Genomic DNA, 18,768 nt, shown 5'->3' with positions numbered 1-18,768 from the left:
AAGGCGAGAGATACAGTTTCGGGCACAAAGGGAGCTTTGGCCCTGCGGAAGCCAGAGTCAGAGGTTTTCATGCCCTCTGCGTCCACCTCGCCCAGTGTCTCGCACGGGGATTCCCCCTTCCCAGGTGGCGGGTTTGGGGACAAAGGCAACAACAACAACGTGTGGAGATCCAGCCACGGGCTGACTTTCTCAAAGCACAGCATGTGTGGAAGGCTGATCTGGAATCAGGCTTTCTGATAAATGCCCACTTTGGCATAGGACACAGATCTGATTCTAGATCTTTCTTTATTAGGTTAATCACTTGGAGGAGCAGGAACAGTAACAGTAACGGTGACATTGGTCATAATCGCATCTTGTCTGACATATTGATGAAACCCACCGTGGGGACGATTAGTGAGTCTAAGCGCACATTTTAATTCCGGCGATAAATAAATGAACTTTGATGTCTGAATCGTCACTTTTTCCAGAAGACAAGATAAAAGATGCGCCGAGCTGTTGACAAATGTCATTTCAGCTGCGCATTACAGCGTGTGCTTAAAATTTGTAGCCAAGCGATTGTTAAAGTGTTTTATTGACTCCTGAGCTGTTTTGCATGGGGCCTGCCCTCTCATATCCGTTCCTCACCACCGGTGATTTATTGAGCTCAGACTTTGCCTGTGTAGTAGAATGTAGGAGACAGCAGAATCAGTCTAGGAGTACAATCATCTTAAGATCTAAAGGAGTCTAAGACCTAAACGCATCTTTCCTGTACAGCATTACGCTTTAACTCCTGGAGCCACTCACCTCTAGGATGTGGTGATTTAACCTAAACCGGTCTTGGATATTGGATTGGAGTCATAGGGATATTTGGGTCTCCAGACGTCCGAGGTACCGTCCCGTCGGTCTCTCGGACCGCTGGTAGAAGGTCAGAGTGTGAGGACACACCGTATGACCCTCCACTGAAAGGGTGAGAGCAGATTTATTATAATATGGGTTTGTTCTTCCTCTCTGTCTCATGTATCCCTTAAGTGCACACACACACCTTCATGCTGTCACACATATGCACACACACACACACACGCACATACACAGAGCGTGGGAGTGTTGATGTGGGCGGTTTTATGTGTCACTTCTTTCCTATGGGGAGATTTTCCATCAGTCTCTATTTCCTGTGATGGGGTTTGAGTTTTGTATAAAACTATACCAAATATCATTACATTTTTACATCTGTACATTATCGTACATTCCGAATCCTACAAAGCTCTTTATCAAAAACCAGAAGTCTGTGTTTGCGCATATGCAAGACATGCTGTGTTTTTGTTTGTTTGTTGTTGTTATTGTGTGTGCATGTGTGTGTGTGTGTGTGTGTGTGTGTGTGTGTGTGTGTGTGTGTGTGTTTTCTTGCTTGTGCATTATGCGTGTGTGACCCGGTTAGTGCGACTGCAGCGTGCGCTCCGGGTTAAGATTACCTGGGCTGAAGGTTCGGTGTGATCCCTGCTGACGGAGTCCCCGGGCAGTGGCTGCTTCTCGAGCGGCTCTCTCCTCCCTGTCTGAAGAGGAGATGGAGGAGACAAACTCCTCTCGTCTGCCTGCCCTGCGGCGAGCGCACTTATGTGCACCATCAGCATTTCCTGATCTGAATATGAGACGTGTTTTTTCCTTCTTTCTAGTTTTTTTTTCTCTCTTGCTGCTTTGTGTTTTTCTGTTTGTGTTAAACCGTCGGAGCCTTGGACAGCTCTTTATCTGAACAGATCTGAGCGTTCAGGCCCGGGCCCGTGTTCACGTGTACCAGACGAGCGTCAGTGAGCGTGTCGGGCTCCTAACGGGAGAAGCTCTGGTGGAGGTGCCGATGCAGTCAGGGACCGGTAGCAGAGAATCCCACCCCGTCTGTGTGTTGCAGTTCGCTAGCCAGAACGCCAGTGCTCTGAGTCACCGCCGAGAGGCTGCTGCACGGCCTCCGGTGTGGACAGTGTGTGTGTGTGTGTGTGTGTGTGTGTGTGTGTGTGTGTGTGTGTGTGTGTGTGTGTGTGTGTAACTGGGTTCACATGTGGAGTAGTAAACAGCAGTATGATTCGGACCGTGCTGAGCTATTCAAAATGTCTGAACTACAAAGAAGGATGAAAAAAAAGATAGAGCTGACACACACTTCTTTGTGTGAGTGCATGTGTGTGTGCGGGCGTGTGTGTGTGTGTGTGTGTGTGTGTGTGTGTGTGTGTGTGTGTGTGTGTGTGCGTCACATGTTCAGTGCGTTACCATATAAGATAGGCTCATGAGTCATGCTGTCTCTGCTCTGCTATGTGGGAAGTCATGATTCATCCAATCTTGCTGAGCCTAAAATACTTCAACACACACACAAACACACACACACACACAAACACACACACTGTGGACACCAACAGAGCTCTGTCATTGTTCACTGTGGAGGCCTTGGTGCATCTCCTGCTAGGTTTGAGTCAAAGCAGCATGTCTCCTCACCCAGGATCTGAGTCAAAGCAGCATGTCTCCTCACCCAGATCTGGAACATCTCGGCCTGTCCAGGAACTCCTGCGTTAACTAGCTGGAATGTCACGGAGTGAAGCTGTCGTAGCTTCCTGAGGTACCGGCCCGTCCGTCCGTCTGTCATCTGTCCGTCCGTCTGTCATCTGTCCGTCCGTCTGTCATCCGTCCGTCTGTCTGTCATCTGTCCGTCTGTCTGCATTGTCGTTAGATCAGCAAGGGAAGTGTGGTTTGAGCTTTGCGACGAGAATCAGTCGGTATCCTGTGTTATAGACGCCGTCTTTGTTGTGATGCATCCTTTAGAGTGAGAGCTTCGCCGATGCGTCAAGTTCCAAAAGGGCTCGTTTGCAGAACATGTCACGAATGAATGCACAGGATCTTTTTGAGCAGGTCTCAGTCGGCACAGACCGACGGCTAAAGAGCCAGAGTACCACTGGCTGCAGATGGCAGCTTAGAAAAGCGACTAACCCGTCCACACCGCCGCTGACATGGCCACGTTCTACATGGAGCCGTTTTAGTTTCTGAGCCCCTAGCAGTCTGTAGCAGATGACCTTTGAGCGTGTTTGCCGTGCTTTGGTATAACTTAGAGAGAGCGTCCTGAGGTTTCTCAAACATGTCGGTACAGGTAGGTGATGCAGGATGCAGGACTCGTCTCGAACAGCGAGCTGATTACCACAGGCGCTGGTTCCCCTCCTCTCTGTTCTGCTGGGGAATCTTCTCTTGTTTGTGTTTGGAGTGTTTTTATTGTGAATCTCTGCATTTGTTTTAACACGAGATCCCTTGAGCTGAGTGATTAATAGGATAACAAGGTCAAACAGGAGTTTTGTAATTACAGAGCCACCAAATATCTTCAAGACTGTAAGCCACTTTTTGCACAGCTGTGGCTTAGAGTCATGAAACTTCACTTGGGGTTAACCCCCACCACACACACACACACACACACACACACACAAACACACACCCATCCGATTGACAGTTGCTTAGCCATCAGCTTGACATGCCTTCAGAAGAAACTCCTGGGTGAGGTTGTGTCACAGACAGAAGGGGTTGATCACACTAGGCTGAACTTATTGTATATGTATACTGTATCTTTGTATATGTATATATCTTGGGAGTTCTCAGCAGAAGCTGCCCGTCTACACCTGTATAATGACCAGATGTTTATCCACATTCATTCTAAGATGAGTCAGTAAACCTGGACTCTCACTTTTATGCTAATAATCAACATGCTGATGCATCTCAGGATTTTCTGAGCAGGCAGGAAAGTCCCAGCTCAAAACAGACGGACAGCACATCCTCCCCCTGAGCTTCTTAACGCCAAACTCTCCTCACAGCTCATCCTTAGAACCGCTCTCTCTCTCACCCAATATTGCTCTTACTGCCTTTATCTATATACATATCTGTCTGTCATGTAGGGCTAATATTGAAAGTAGAGTTTTAAACAAAGCCACTTTGGTTTGGCAGTGATTGTGTGGTTGGTGTGGGGGGAGCTCTGACCCGTAGCTTCGCAGAACCTTCTCCTTTAGAAGACCCCGTGTCGCACAGGTCCCCACAAGGGTCCACGCTCAGAGCCACACACTGGTTTCACTTGACTCAACGCAGGGTTTGGGGTGGCTGCTGTTTTGCTTTGGAGGTCCGGAGGTGTACTTTAATCATGAATTACCAGCACAGGACCAGACCGGCACAACGAAGCCGCGATTAGTGCTGTTGTAGATTTCCTGGGGGTAAACAAGCTAAATTAGCATTTCTGTACAAGCTTCATTAGGTTTGGGTCTGGAGAGAGACCACAAACATTAGTCTGAAAGTTTCCATTCCCTCACGCCTGACCTCACAAACTCTCCTGACCTTCAAGAAGGTGGGTTCAGAACATCAACAGGCCCGCCTCTCTCTTCTTAATGAAATGGCAGAGTGAGTTCCATCCCTACAATTAGTACTCCTCACCACTTACCCACGGTCATTACATTTATCACAGACCTAAAATGAAGGTGCTCCCGGGTTTCCCCACAGCCCAAACACCCCCCTCCCCAGCCAAAGGTCCCGTCAATTACCGAAGGCTTATCAAGAAGTATGAGGGGGAGAAGCAGCAGATAAGATAGAGTGAGTGTAGTTTTACTCGGCCTCCAACTTCCAACCAACCATTAAGCGGCACACCTGCTGTGATGAAACCCTTCATTTCGCAACACTGCGACCCATCCCGTCACCGAGCAAACCACAAATAAAGTAACCGAGAGCCCATTTGTGAGAGTGACGTATGATTGACGGTGTTGGGTGCAGTTATTCGGTTGTTAACATCATTCTTGTTTGTTGGGGAACTGAGCTGGGATCAGTTGAAGAGTTGATTGAACGACTCCTTTCTTTCATACACTTTCTTTCATACCGATTTGTCGGTAGCTAGGGTTATTAGCCTAATTTAAGATGTAATTATGCAGTAATCTGAGCATATTGTCACCTCAGTCAGTAATTGGATGAAATCTGCATGCACATTTCAAGAATAATCAAAGGCATCTGGCAGAATGTCTCAAAACATGTCTGGTCACATGATTTACAGAGACAGACGCTAACTTGGTCCTGTAAAGCTAACTGGCAAAAGGAAGCAGTTTGTTCCTTAAAGAACAAAAAACCGTCAGTAGTCATTACCAGGAGTGGCAGATGTTCTAGTGGGTCACCAACGCTTCCAGTCTGTGATTTATTCAGACGTCCACAAACAACACTTGGACTCCCATTTTTGGACTAGACATTTTTTTTGTATGGGTCTTGACGTATTTGATCATTAATCCCGCAGCTCGGCGAATCACCATATTATGTATCATACCGCTAACGTCTCATATTTACCCCAAATTTGTCTCCCATGTTTGTTTTTTCTCCACCGTTGGATATCAACATACATCTATACATACATCGTCAGAATCGTTTTCCTCGACCAAAGAAGGTCAGATGGTATTTCTACATTGTGGAGACTGAGGATCATCCACTTTCATTACTGAAGTGTAGTGCACGTGTGTGTGTGTGTGTGTGTGTGTGTGTGTGTGTGTGTGTGTGTGTGTGTGTGTGTGTGTGTGTTATGAGGAGAAGCCACCACTAACCATGGCTAACCATGAAGAATCACCCTGCTAGCCTTCGTCTCTCCACGTGTTGTTCCAAACACGTGTGCAGTTAACTACACATGTTGAACATCATTCCTCACATCTTCTACAGGTCCTTGGCTTCTACAGGTTCTTCTACAGGTTCTTCTACAGGTTCTGCAGCGACAGTGACCTGGTTGTTCTGGAGTGATCGCTATTGGAATGCATTTAGTTCACTTCTGCTAACAGTGTATTATGCACACAGTCTGCAGACTCATAAAAGCCTGCAAGCCTCCAATAAATGCCCATTACAATCCGTCCAGCACACTGAGATACAGCGGTTAAAAGGCTGCCATTAGTGAGCATGCGTTTTTTACCCGTGTGAGTGCGTGTGTGTGTGTGTGTGTGTGTGTGTGTGTGTGTGTGTGTGTAGAGGCAGGATTAGTCATAGAGAGCGATGATTAATGCCTGGCAGTGTGGCGATGTAATGAGCCGTTAAGTGTGTTTCAGGGGCGGGAGGGCACAAGGAATCCCAGAAGTCTGTGCTCCACGCTGAACGCAAATTTCAAAAGAACTCGCAGCATCGTCCCACTACACACTCCTCTGTGTGTGTGTGTGTGTGTGTGTGTGTGTGTGTTAATTAATAGGATAGTACTTGAAAGTTGAAAGCCACCTGATATATGCCCAAACGATTCCTTTGTTCAACTGTTCACTCATTCATTTGATTAGTTGCTTTGTTTATGGAGTGCAGTGTGTGTGTTGTGAAGGACCGGCAGGCCCTGAACAAGCTCTCCCCAGTTACCCCAGGAGATTAGTGGACAGGGGAGAGATGCCCCTCGCCCTGTGGGGGGCAGTAAAACTGCTCTTAAACGCGCACTGATACTTAGACAAGGAGGTTGTCGCCATGACATCCACAATGTGGGGGAGGGGATGAGTGAGGCATGATGTCACATATATTTGATGTTCGTCATATGAGCTCTGTGTGTGTGTGTGTGTGTGTGTGTGTGTGTGTGTGTGTGTGTGTGTGTGTGTGTGTGTGTGTGTGTGTGTGTGTGTGCGTGTGTGCGTGTGTGCGTGTGTGTGAGGACTAGCTGCTTTGTTCTGTCAGACACACTCTACTCTTCTCACACCCTCACGGGTCATTGGGAGGGGGGCACACATCACAAAGTACATCAAGATTCTGTTACACACACACACACACTCTCTCTCTCTCTCTCTCTCTCTCTCTCTCTCTCACTATTAAGGAAGCATCAGTCTCACCACCTGCTTCCTGTGTTCATTCTAAGAGCCTGAAGGCCCTGACAGGAGAAAGCACACCTGACAGTTTCTAGTGTTGTTCCATCACCTTCAGTCTCCAGACAATCTCCATCCAGCAAAACACATCTTCAGGCCTGCAGGAGCGAGACCACACCCCTTCACACATCTCCAGGCCTGCAGCAGTGAGACCACACCCCTTACCTCATCAAATATTCATGTTTGCCACATCCTGGCACTTCCACAGCGTGCTGTCTTCGTTTGTAAACCCTGGTGATGAACTTTAAAGATGTTTTGCTTTAAGGCGAGTTTTATATTCTGTATTTTAACACAGGGCCCTTGGCTCTAGAGGTGCTGCCTGCATTGTGTGAGAAGGTCCAGGTCACATGACCAAAGAATCGAAACAAACGAAACAAAGTGTTTTACTGCTTTGTGATATTGATAGAGGAGGCATCAGCTCTTATCCCAAGAAGGTCTTTCACACACACACACACACACTTTCACTGCAGTTTCTATCTGGACATCGTCATGATTAATACATCAAATTGCATTAAACAACTCGATACATGTAATTGACTGTTTATTGGAGGGTTTGTGCTCTGATTTGGCAATAAGTCCAACAGTTGATGTTACTGACAGAATGTGTCCACTGACACGCATGAACGTTTTCCTAAATCAGCCGTTTTGCTAATGAGCTTCAAAGAAATCAGGCATCTGCCCGAGGGTGTAGCTGCTTGGCCTGTCTCATACTCGGCACCGCTGGTCTCGGATCAGTCGGAACGGCGCTTCAGCGCTCCGGCTTCAGGAGCAGTAAAAGCGGAGCGGCGGTGACAGCTGTCCGGAATCCATCACGCTTCCCGGCTTTGATCCGCGAGGCAGCACTGCACACGGAGCCGGGGTAGTCGCTACGCTTGGTGGGGAAGGAGGCGAAATTAGCTCGGAAGGAGATGAGAGAGAGACGTTGGGAGGGGTGTGGGCATCTGAGGAGAGAAGCTGATCAGCCCTCAGCAGTTCTAATCTGAACACAGCCTAGACCAGTCAGTTGTGGCGGGCTTGTGTGTGAGGAGTGTGTGTGTGAGCTTGCGTGTGAGGTGTGTGATGTCTTTGTGTGTGAAGAGTGTGTGAGGGCTGTATGTGAGGTGTGTGTGTGTGTGTGTGTGTGTGTGTGTGTGTGTGTGTGTGTGTGTGTGTGTGTGTGTGTGTGTGTGTGTGTGTGTGTGTGTGTGTGTGTGTGTGTGAGCTTGTGTGTGATGTCTTTGTGAGCTTGTGTGTGAGGTGATTGTGAGGCCGTGTGTGAAGAGTGTGTGAGATGTGTGTGTGTGTGTGTGTGTGTGTGAGGGCTGTATGTGAGGTGTGTGTGTGAGGTGTGTATAAGGTGTGTATGAGCTGGTGCACGTGGGGATATTTCGGCGCAGAAAGTGAATGGTGAGGACTGACATGCTTGCAACCACATCTGGAAACCTTATTCTCGAAAGACAGGCCATTATCTGGGCCAGGGGCGGGGCACGTGTGGGTGTGGGGGGGTATGGGGGGGTGTTGGGGCGTGCGGTGAAAAAACAAAACACCACAGCAGTAATTGCAGTGGCTAGCCAGACGGCTGCAGTGGCCGTCTGGACGCGGAGGCATTTGGGTAGCAACCGCAGAGATCCATTCTTGTCCAGAACATGAACGGGATCTGGTTAGCGTTTCTCCCTCCAACACCGCCCGGATTTACATGCCGTATGCACAGGTCCGTGGCTGGACTGGAAGCATGCTAACGGCTGAAGCATGCTAACGGCTGAAGCATGCTAACGGCAGCTGAACTGGAGCTACGGGGGTGCACGAACACCCAAACCCTGCGACTGACGCTGCTAGCTAAATGTCATGGAATCAGTTGTGAAACTTGAAAGTACAGCAAGTTGCCAACTAGCTGCAAGCCGATTGGTTGAAAAAGTCCACCTATGAGTGGAGTGTCCCCGTTTGTGCAGTTATCTCAGGCTTGTCCCAGCGGGTTAGTCAGCAGAAATGATGGACGGTTGGTCTCTCTCAGCTGTCTACGCGCTCTAGAAACACAGTCACGACTTCAAACAGAGTCACCGCAAGCTCTCTACTCATGTTTGTTTGTCCTCATTTTTTTTCTCATCATAACCACAACACCCCCGCCCCACACAAACACACGCTCACTCACACACACGTTCTCACACACACCCACACACACTCCTGGTGCAGACTGCGAGCCCTTTCAGCTCTGCGGTGAGGGTTGGAGAGCTCGGTTCCTGGCCGGCTCCTTCCATTCCGCAGGGTTGGGCTTTCCGTTTCCTGTGACCCAGGGAGGGGTTTTGTAATGTGGGGGGGCGTGGCCTGACCTCGCCAGGCCCCGCCTCTCCCTGCTTCTGCGACCCGCTTGCCTTTGGGTCTTGAAGCACGTTTGCAAACGCAGCACAGCTGGTGTTATGAACCCAGGGAGGAGGCTGGTGTGGGCGGGCGCCATGGTTCTGGAGAGGGTTGAGGCGGCGTGACGTGGGATGAGAGGGTGGGCGAGAAACCCCAGAGCATTCTGGGTGAGGTACGTGGAGGGCGGTGCGGTGAAGCATTTTGTCCCGCCCACATCACCACGGTGTCTGAACCTGGCCACGCATGATGTAAATAGCACAGTAATGTTGTGGGGAAAAAAAGCTGGGTTGGAACAAGTGGAAAATACTAACACACACACACACACACACACACACACACACACACACACACACACACACACACACACACACACACACACACAACCACCACCACCCCCACCCGCAAAGTCACTCTCTCTGTAAAACCAGGAGGAGGTGACATCACATGTATAATCAGACGGAAGCTGAATAGCTGAGTGTTGACAGCATGCACACACACACACACACACACACACACGATACACACACACACACACACACACACACACGATACACACACACACACACACACACACACACACACACACACACGATACACACACACACACACACACACGATACACACACACACACACACACACACACACACACACACATACACACTCACACACACACACACGATACACACACACACACACACATACACACACACACACACACATACACACACACACACACACACACACACACACACACACACACATACACACACACACACACACACACACACACACACACACACACACACACACACACACACACACACACACACACACACACACACACACATCCTTATGCTGCCATGAGAAGAGAAAGGTGCTTGTGGTGCTTGTATGTTTCTCCTCATAGTGAGAAGTCTTGGGTGAAGGACCATGAGATTCATTTACACTGCATATTCTCTTCTAGTCACTTGATTGAACATTTTTGTTCGAGATTGTGTGTGTGTGTGTGTGTGTGTGTGTGTGTGTGTGTGTGTGTGTGTGTGTGTGTGTGTGTGTGTGTGTGTGTGTGTGAGTGTGTGTGTGAGTGTGTGTGTGAGTGTGTGTGTGTGTGTGTGTGTGTGTGTGTGTGTGTGTGTGTGTGTTCGGGGGTAGAGGTGTCTGAACTTATGTCTGTGTGTTGACAGTGAGAATGCTGTTTAGTGTTTTTTTTATGTTGCCCCAAGAAGGATGTGGGTGTGTGTGTGTGTGTGTGGGGAAGGGGGGGCTGGTTGTGAGTGGGTGTGTGTTTGTGTGTGTGGGGGGGGGTGGTTGTGAGTGTGTGTGTGTGGGGGGGGGGCTGGTTGTGAGTAGGTGTGTGTTTGTGTGGGGGGGTTTGAGGTCTGATATGTTGATACTGTGAACTGATGTCTCTCTCTCTCTCTCTCTCTCTCTCTCTCCCACCCCACACCGGTCGCCCTCTGTCGCCCCCTGCAGGGTGAGAGCGGTATGTCCGTGGATGCGCAGTCTGAGGCCCCCATGTACGTGTATGAGTCGACGGTGCACTGCGCTAACATGCTGCTGGGCCTCAACGAGCAGCGTCAGCAGGGCCTGCTGTGTGACGTCACCGTGCAGGTGGAGGGCAAGGAGTTCCGGGCCCACCGGGCCGTGCTGGCCGCCTGCAGCGAGTTCTTCCTCCAGGGCCTGGTCAGCCACGGAGACAAGGAGCTGGTCTTCACCATGCCCGAGGAGGTAATGGACACACACACACACACACACACACACACACACACACACACACCTGTGACGTGAGAAGTATGGAATTAACATGGACTTTATATTATTTACCAAGATGATATTTTATACGTTACATTGACCCAGAAGGTTGAAGCCAACACACACACACACGCACACACACACTATGGGCTCACGTACACACCAGCAGACACGCTTCTGACGTGTTATATCCATGTTGCATCCATGCACCAGAGTCCACGAGTGTCAGAAGTCGTCTGAAGCTTTTTCATGGCCAATCAGACAGTCAGATCCTTCCACTGCGGAGAGGAAGAACATGTCGAGGACACCGTCCATCTTCACGTCCAACATGTCCATCTTGGATCGGAGCCGCGTCCCCCCTAAGACAGATAAACAATGGCGTTTGTGTTGGGATGCTTTTGGAGAGCTGGGCTGGCTGAGGGCCGTCACTGACAAACGAGAAGATTTCAGCAAAGCACTTAATCTCATTGTTCATAGCACCTATCTTCGCTCTTTATGTGTGTGTGTGTGTGTGTGTGTGTGTGTGTGTGTGTGTGTGTGTGTGTGTGTGTGTGTGTGTGTGTGTGTGTGTGTACTGTACAAAGGATCAATAACTTGGTGCAGCTTTTACAGGACTAGAATCATAAATTATGATCTTACTACTGCGCCATTCTATACACACACACAGAGTGAGAGATGAACACAGAGAGAGAGAGAGAGAGAGAGACTACATAAATAGGGCACACATTTCACTGGTGTCTCTTTGTCACGAGTCTGCTGTAGTTACAAGTGAGCTCATTAACATACACATTTATCGCGTACACGTGTCGTGTGTGTGTGTGTTTCTGTCGGTCCGTTAACCGGGGGAGCTACGGAAGGGGCGCGCGATGATCCGTCACTTTTGAGCGGCGTACGCGTGGCTAAAACGAGCTCTAGTGTTTCTGGGCTCCAGCGCGAGCCCCGGGGAAGCGGATCCGCGCGCTGTACCGGAGCGGAGGGTGACGTCTCTGCCCCCGCCACCGTGTCCCGCTCCTTATTATTTATTCATCCTCCGCACCGCCACGCAGGTGCGAGCGAAAGTGACATCCTTCATAAAGGAGGAGGGGGGCGGGGAGGGGTTCCGAAGGCACCGGTCCCCTAGAGCTCATCCTCACCTCCGGTGCGAGCCGGGACGTGTCGGTGCGCAGGGGCTCGGTTTCACCCCGCACTCCCCGCCGAGCGGATCAGCACCCCCGCCAGACGTGACGGCGGCGGTAACGCGCGCGCGAGGTGGATGTTCGCCGCTGGCGAGTGAAATTAAAGCGCTTGAAGAGACACGGTGCAGTTTACACACACACCGGGGTTCACACACAGGCTGCGTCATTCAGCCGGACGCTGGAGGAAGTTGTAATGTCAGCGTTTGGAATGCCCTTTGTCTCTCTCTCTCTCTCTCTCTCTCTCTCTCTCTCTCCCCCTCTCTCCCCCTCCCTCCATCCCACACTCTGCTGTGGTCAGTGAGACAGTTAGCATGATACCAGATCTCTCTCAACCTCTGAAAGGGACGAGCTGCCGAACGTGGCGTGTTTATGCTTTGCTGAAGACTGCCCTCTGTGTGTTAGAGGGGGCATTTAACAGCGGGTGGGGGGTGGGGTGTGGTACCTCTGGGGTGGGGGGGGCACAGCAGATTGAAATGTGAAACAAAGATCACTCTGCTCTTCACACCCCACAACCCCCCACGTCTGCCTCTCCCTCTTCTCATACCCCCCCCCCCTCTTCTCATCTGTGTCTCTCTTCTCACGACTCGCTCGCTCCGTCTCCTCTCCCCTGCGATGACCTTGTTTATTGTTGAACGGAAGGGAGTGCGTTGGGTTGAGTGACATCATCTGTGTTAGCCCGCATGTGTGTTCAGCGGGGAGATGGAGAGGGCCGCGGATAATCGCCTCTTTGTTCGGGCTCCGATTCTGAACAGAAGCAGAAAAGAACAAAATACTCACTCCTCGTGGAAGACAGACGTGCACTGGCTCTCATCCCGAACACAGCCGAGTTCACTCCGGGATTCTCCGCCCGCGTGACGTCCATTCGGGAATCACGACGACTCCTTAAGAGTTCGTTCAGAAAATGTCGGCCTGTGTCACTCTGTGGCTTGAAGAGCGAACACAAGCGTCTAGTTGGGAGGGAGAAAATCGCTCGAGAACTTGGTGCTGGAGCTCCGGGAAGACCGGTGGTTCACAATAGCAGACCTAGTGTAGTGGTGGTGGTGAGGGGGGTGACGTAGCAGCGTGGAGCAGACAGTGGGGGTGACGTAGCAGCGTGGAGCAGACGGTGGGGTTGACGTAGCAGCGTGGAGCAGACGGTGGGGTTGACGTAGCAGCGTGGAGCAGACAGTGGGGGTGACGTAGCAGCGTGGAGCAGACAGTGGTGGTGACGAGGGTGGGGGTGACGTAGCAGCGTGGAGCAGACAGTGGGGTTGAAGTAGCAGCGTGGAGCAGACAGTGGTGGTGACGTAGCAGCGTGGAGCAGACAGTGGTGGTGACGAGGGTGGGGGTGACGTAGCATCGTGGAGCAGACAGTGGGGTTGAAGTAGCAGCGTGGAGCAGACAGTGGTGGTGACGAGGGTGGGGGTGATGTAGCAGCGTGGAGCAGACGGTGGGAGTGACGTAGCAGCGTGGAGCAGACAGTGGGGGTGACGTAGTAGCGTGGAGCAGACGGTGGGGGTGACGTAGCAGCGTGGAGCAGACAGTGGGGGTGACGTAGCAGTGTGGAGCAGACAGTGGGGGTGACGTAGCAGCGTGGAGCAGACAGTGGTGGTGACGAGGGTGGGGGTGACGTAGCAGCGTGGAGCAGATAGTGGTGGTGACGTAGCAGCGTGGAGCAGACAGTGGTGGTGACGAGGGTGGGGGTGACGTAGCAGCGTGGAGCAGACAGTGGTGGTGCCGTAGCAGCGTGGAGCAGACAGTGGTGGTGACGTAGCAGCGTGGAGCAGACAGTGGGGGTGACGTAGCAGCGTGGAGCAGACGGTGGGGGTGACGTAGCAGCATGGAGCAGACGGTGGGGGTGACGTAGCAGCGTGGAGCAGACGGTGGGGGTGACGTAGCAGCATGGAGCAGACGGTGGGGGTGACGTAGCAGCGTGGAGCAGACAGTGGGGGAGACGTAGCAGCGTGAAGCAGACAGTGGGGGTGACGTAGCAGCGTGGAGCAGACAGTGGGGGTGACGTAGCAGCGTGGAGCAGACAGTGGGGTTGACGTAGCAGCGTGGAGCAGACAGTGGGGGTGACGTAGCAGCGTGGAGCAGACAGTGGGGGTGACGTAGCAGCGTGGAGCAGACGGTGGGGGTGACGTAGCAGCGTGGAGCAGACAGTGGGGGTGACGTAGCAGCGTGGAGCAGACAGTGGTGGTGACGAGGGTGGGGGTGACGTAGCAGCGTGGAGCAGACAGTGGGGGTGACGTAGCAGCGTGGAGCAGACAGTGGGGGTGACGTAGCAGCGTGGAGCAGATAGTGGTGGTGACGTAGCAGCATGGAGCAGACAGTGGTGGTGACGTAGCAGCGTGGAGCAGACGGTGGGGGTGACGTAGCAGCGTGGAGCAGACAGTGGGGGTGACGTAGCAGCGTGGAGCAGACAGTGGTGGTGACGTAGCAGCGTGGAGCAGACAGTGGGGGTGACGTAGCAGCGTGGAGCAGACAGTGGGGGTGACGTAGCAGCGTGGAGCAGACAGTGGTGGTGACGAGGGTGGTGGTGACGTAGGAGTCTCGTAACACCAGTTAATGCTTTAAAATGTCCAGCACTGACCTTTGACCTCTGGTCCTGCTGGTGCAGGTGTTTACCTTCGTCTCACAGCTGTGCTATTATGGCTGGTTCCAAAATAAAAGTCCCACAATGCCGTAACCATCCATTGTAGTGTTCACTCTGAAGCAATACAAACTGTGTACATTTTCTCTCTCTTAGTAAAATCAGTAATATTAACTCTGTTATGACTTTTTCAAAGCCGGTTATTTAGATAATTCAGTTTATCTCTCCCCCAATAGTTTAAAAACTCAGTCAGTATCAGTATCCGTGATCATATTTAGATGTATTATTTGAAGCTACAGAACGTTGCTCCAGGTCTCAGTCCTTCTCAGGGTTAACAGGGTTCACTTCACTTCTGTGTCTGTTCTTTTAATTTGTTTTTCATTCCCTCATTCACTTTGTGTGATTTATGCTTTCACCCATTGACCTCTCTGTCTCCTGTCATGCACACTTTGTTTTTACCTCTCTCCCTCTCTCTCTCCCTCTCTCTCTCTCTCCCTCTCTCCCTCTCTCTCTCTCTCCCTCTCTCCCTCTCTCTCTCTGTTTGGTGTACTGAATACAGCTTCACATTTGTGTGAGTGCTGAGATTGACATTTGATTGATTCCAGACACTTGAGAAGTGCTTTGAGAGAGACAGAGAGAGAGAGAAAGAGAGAGAAAGACAGAGGAGGGATAGAGAATGAGAGGACATGAGGGAAGGAAAGAGTGAGTTGTAGAGATAAAGAGAAAGAAATGGAGATATAGAGATAGTGAAAGGGAGAGAGAATTTCAGAGGTAGAGAGAAAGTGAAGAAGTGAGAGAGAGGGAGAGAAAGAGATAGGGAGTTGCAGAAAGTGAAGTTGTGAGAGAGAAAGAGAAAGGGAGATATAGAGAGAAAGTGAAGGAGGGAGAGAGAGAGAGAGAGAGAGAGAGAGAGAGTATGTGCGGTGTGCCGCAGTTAAAGTTCTATGGCTAAGCAGTATTACTATGATTCAGCAGCGCTGTGTGTGTGTGTGTGTGTGTGTGTGTGTGTGTGTGTGTGTGTGTGTGTGTGTGTGTGTGTGTGTGTGTGAATATAAAACCCCCATTCTCCACACACACACACACATATACACACACACACACACACACACATGCCATTCATAGGTGTGAACTTCTGATTGTGTTGGTTTACACTAATTGCAACTCAGGAATTTCAACTTTACCCTCTGTTGAGTGAGGAGCTTTGATTTGCGCTACATTATCAGCCTCTGTGATGATCCGCCGTCCTCTGCTATACTGGCACTGTTGGAACAAACTTTCTCAGCATGTTAGAAATGGGGGGAGTGGGGGGGGGGTTGTAATTTGCATCATTTTGAGCTAATTATCATGAAACATGGAGGTGTTTAGAGGTTGTGTATTTCAGGCCTCACAGGTGTAAGATTCCTGGGGGGTGTTGACTGACACTGAAACTGTAAGAATGTGTAAAACCAAGATGTGACAATGAGATGTCATACCCACTCATAAAAGTTTCTCACACACACACACACACACACACACACACACACACACACACACACTCACACACACACACTCTCACACACACACACACACACACACACAGCCTCATGCTAGAAGCTACATTAATTAGTGCAAGTCCGTGGTGCTATGATCAGTTGTGTGGACTGTGTTCAGGTATGTGAGGCTCCGCCCTCTCCACGCTGTGTTCTGACACAGGCTCAGGTATGTTACAGGTTAGGCTCCGCCCTCCCTAACCCCTTAGCAACTGTCTCTCAGTGAGCCTGATGTCATATTATGATGAAAGAGAAGAGGTCTGCGAAACAAATCTGTATCTTACAAGATATCAATAAGATATATTTTGGAAAACACACATAAGAATCATTTACTTTTTATTGTATTTTCAGTAAATTTTTACATTTAACATTTTTTTTGTTAGTTGTTGTTGTGTGTTGTTATTATTATTGCATGAGTTTTTCATGCAAATAAATAGATTAATAATCTATAGCATATGCATATGGGCTACGGGTGGGTGCTAGAACAAATGGAGCTGTAAACAGTGCGTCTGAGGGAGGCGGGTCTTGGGTGGAGTGGGCGGGGCTGCATTTAGGCTGGCCCAGAGGAGAAGATGGTAGGGAGGTTGATGGGTGCTGTACACATGTATCACGCTATAGAACTACAGCACATATATGGGGGGGGAGGGAGGGAGAGAGAGAGAGAGAGAGAGAGAGAGAGTGAGAGAGAGGGAGAGAGAGAGAGGGCAGGAAAGAGAGAGGGAGAGAGAAAGAGGGAGGAATAGAGAGGGAGGAGGGGATAGGGAGATTTGACAGCCAAGGAATAGAGGAGGATGTGATTTTTGTGTTTTTCTGTCACTAGAGCAAAACAGAGGCCACATTCACACGCACACACACATGCTTGCACACTATCAGACATAAACATGCACTCCTGGAGTTATGGTTTAACTCACAACAGTGTATTGAAGCCGGGATGTTGTTGGAAGGGGAGTTTATCTAAGCCTCCAGCATAGATGGGGGGGGGGGGGGGGTGTGCTGAGCCTCTGAGACCTGCAGGGGGGGGGGGGGGGGGGGGGGGGTCAGCAGAGACATGCTTGTGTGTGTGTGGGGGGGCACTACATACAGATGATGGAGGTTATGAGGTAATCTTATCTGCCATGCGTGTCTCCCAGAGAGCCTGTCTGTCTAACGCGGGGTTGTCCCCAGTATTGTCCCTTCGTCTCCATGTCCTGCTCCAGGGGTACAGCAGTGCTGGAGACACTGGGCTCTAGTGCAGGGTTAACACTAAGATGTGTACTGGGACCAGTGCCTGCTTTAAACTGGTGTAGTCTATGATTATGGGAAAATATACTATTCTATGAGGTTGACCTTGTAGTATGTTTTATGCTTAATATAAATCTATATGGTGTTTAAGTGTGTAACATTTCCCCTAAATATTACATTATTTATGAATCAGTTGATTATTATGTTTAAACAAAACAGTTATTCAGTGTACAGCAGTATTCTGCTGTCATAGAGGGAGTGAAGCAAGACTTTACTGGAACAGACATAATAACAAAGATGAGAGTGAGACTCAAGGCATATACGGGTTCAACGTGCCAAAAAACACTATACCTTATTTTTTTGCAGGAAGCAAAAATACTGTTGATCAGTGTTTTATGCACGTTGGTCTGTTTCTCGTTGTTGTATTTATAAGAGATACTCTGCCCTGTTTCTTGTGCTGGACTTTGATTTATTCATCTGTGTTACGGAGTCGTGAAGCCGATATTTGTGCTGTTGTTTTGTAGGTCGGTGCGTTTTCTGCAGCAGGGCAGTATCGATTGACTTTGTGCACGGAGGCGTTTTGCTTTGATTTCTTTGCCAAAAGTATTTTGCACAGGAAGAGTGTTTCATCACAGCGAGTGCATTCATGATGTCAAATAAAACAACCTGCAATAGGTAGTGGTCTGAATCTCGTTCTAATGTCATGGATATGATCTTCGTAGTGCACTTCTTTCTCAGTTCTATAAGGGAGCGTCTCAAAGTAATGAAATGAGACTCTGCTCCCTCTGTCGCATCTGGACGTGATGTTGGCTGTCAGGTTAGTCAGCGTATTTCATATCACAGTCGCCTTTTCTCTAGCCACCGTATATGTGTGTGTGTGTGTGTGTGTGTGTGTGTGTGTGTATAAACCCATGAGTGTGTTTTATGCACTCAAGCACCATCGTCATGCCTGCCTTTGACTCATTAACATTCATGACATGCAGGAATGTGCCAGAGCACATTTGCATAAATTAGCCATCTCCGCTATAGAGAGGTTAAAGGCTGATGTAGGAGCAGAGAGAAAGAGATAGAGAAAGAGAAAGAGAGGGTGAGAGTGTGTGAGCGTGTGTGTTTGTGTGTGCACGCGTGTGTGTGTGTATCCGCATGCACAAGAGAGTGCCAGGGGAGCTGTGTGTGTGTGTGTGTGTGTGTGTGTAAGAGAGAGCTCTCATGAAAGGTTTTGGGGTGATGGGGGGTGTTGTGGTGAGTGCACTCTGCCCTGCTCATGGAGAGGATTATTTTGGTGGAATTCCTGAGTACTGCTTGTAAATTGCCTGAATGTGTTAGAGGCTCTTCTTATAATTTACTACACTCC

General features: G+C 49.9%; 1 protein-coding gene across 4 annotated transcripts in view; it reads left to right on the top strand.

The window, feature by feature from the left end:
* The first annotated feature begins 849 nt into the window (after positions 1-849).
* bach2b (BACH transcriptional regulator 2b) overlaps positions 850-18,768 on the top strand; it is a 38,031-nt gene continuing 20,112 nt past the window's right edge. The window contains exons 1-2 of one of the 4 annotated variants that reach the window (XM_077016423.1): positions 850-946; positions 10,639-10,893. In XM_077016423.1, the coding sequence (XP_076872538.1) occupies positions 10,651-10,893 (243 nt within the window). In that variant the 5' untranslated portion in view covers positions 850-946; positions 10,639-10,650. Of the gene's footprint in view, positions 947-2,462; positions 2,576-6,802; positions 6,977-10,594; positions 10,894-18,768 lie in introns of those variants that run through there. The other 3 variants (XM_077016421.1, XM_077016422.1, XR_013133093.1) reach the window with 3 other exon arrangements.

Source organism: Brachyhypopomus gauderio, chromosome 9 (genome assembly GCF_052324685.1).
Source record: "Brachyhypopomus gauderio isolate BG-103 chromosome 9, BGAUD_0.2, whole genome shotgun sequence".
Classification (NCBI taxonomy): domain Eukaryota; kingdom Metazoa; phylum Chordata; class Actinopteri; order Gymnotiformes; family Hypopomidae; genus Brachyhypopomus; species Brachyhypopomus gauderio.
This window is presented reverse-complemented; position numbering and strand designations above follow the sequence as displayed.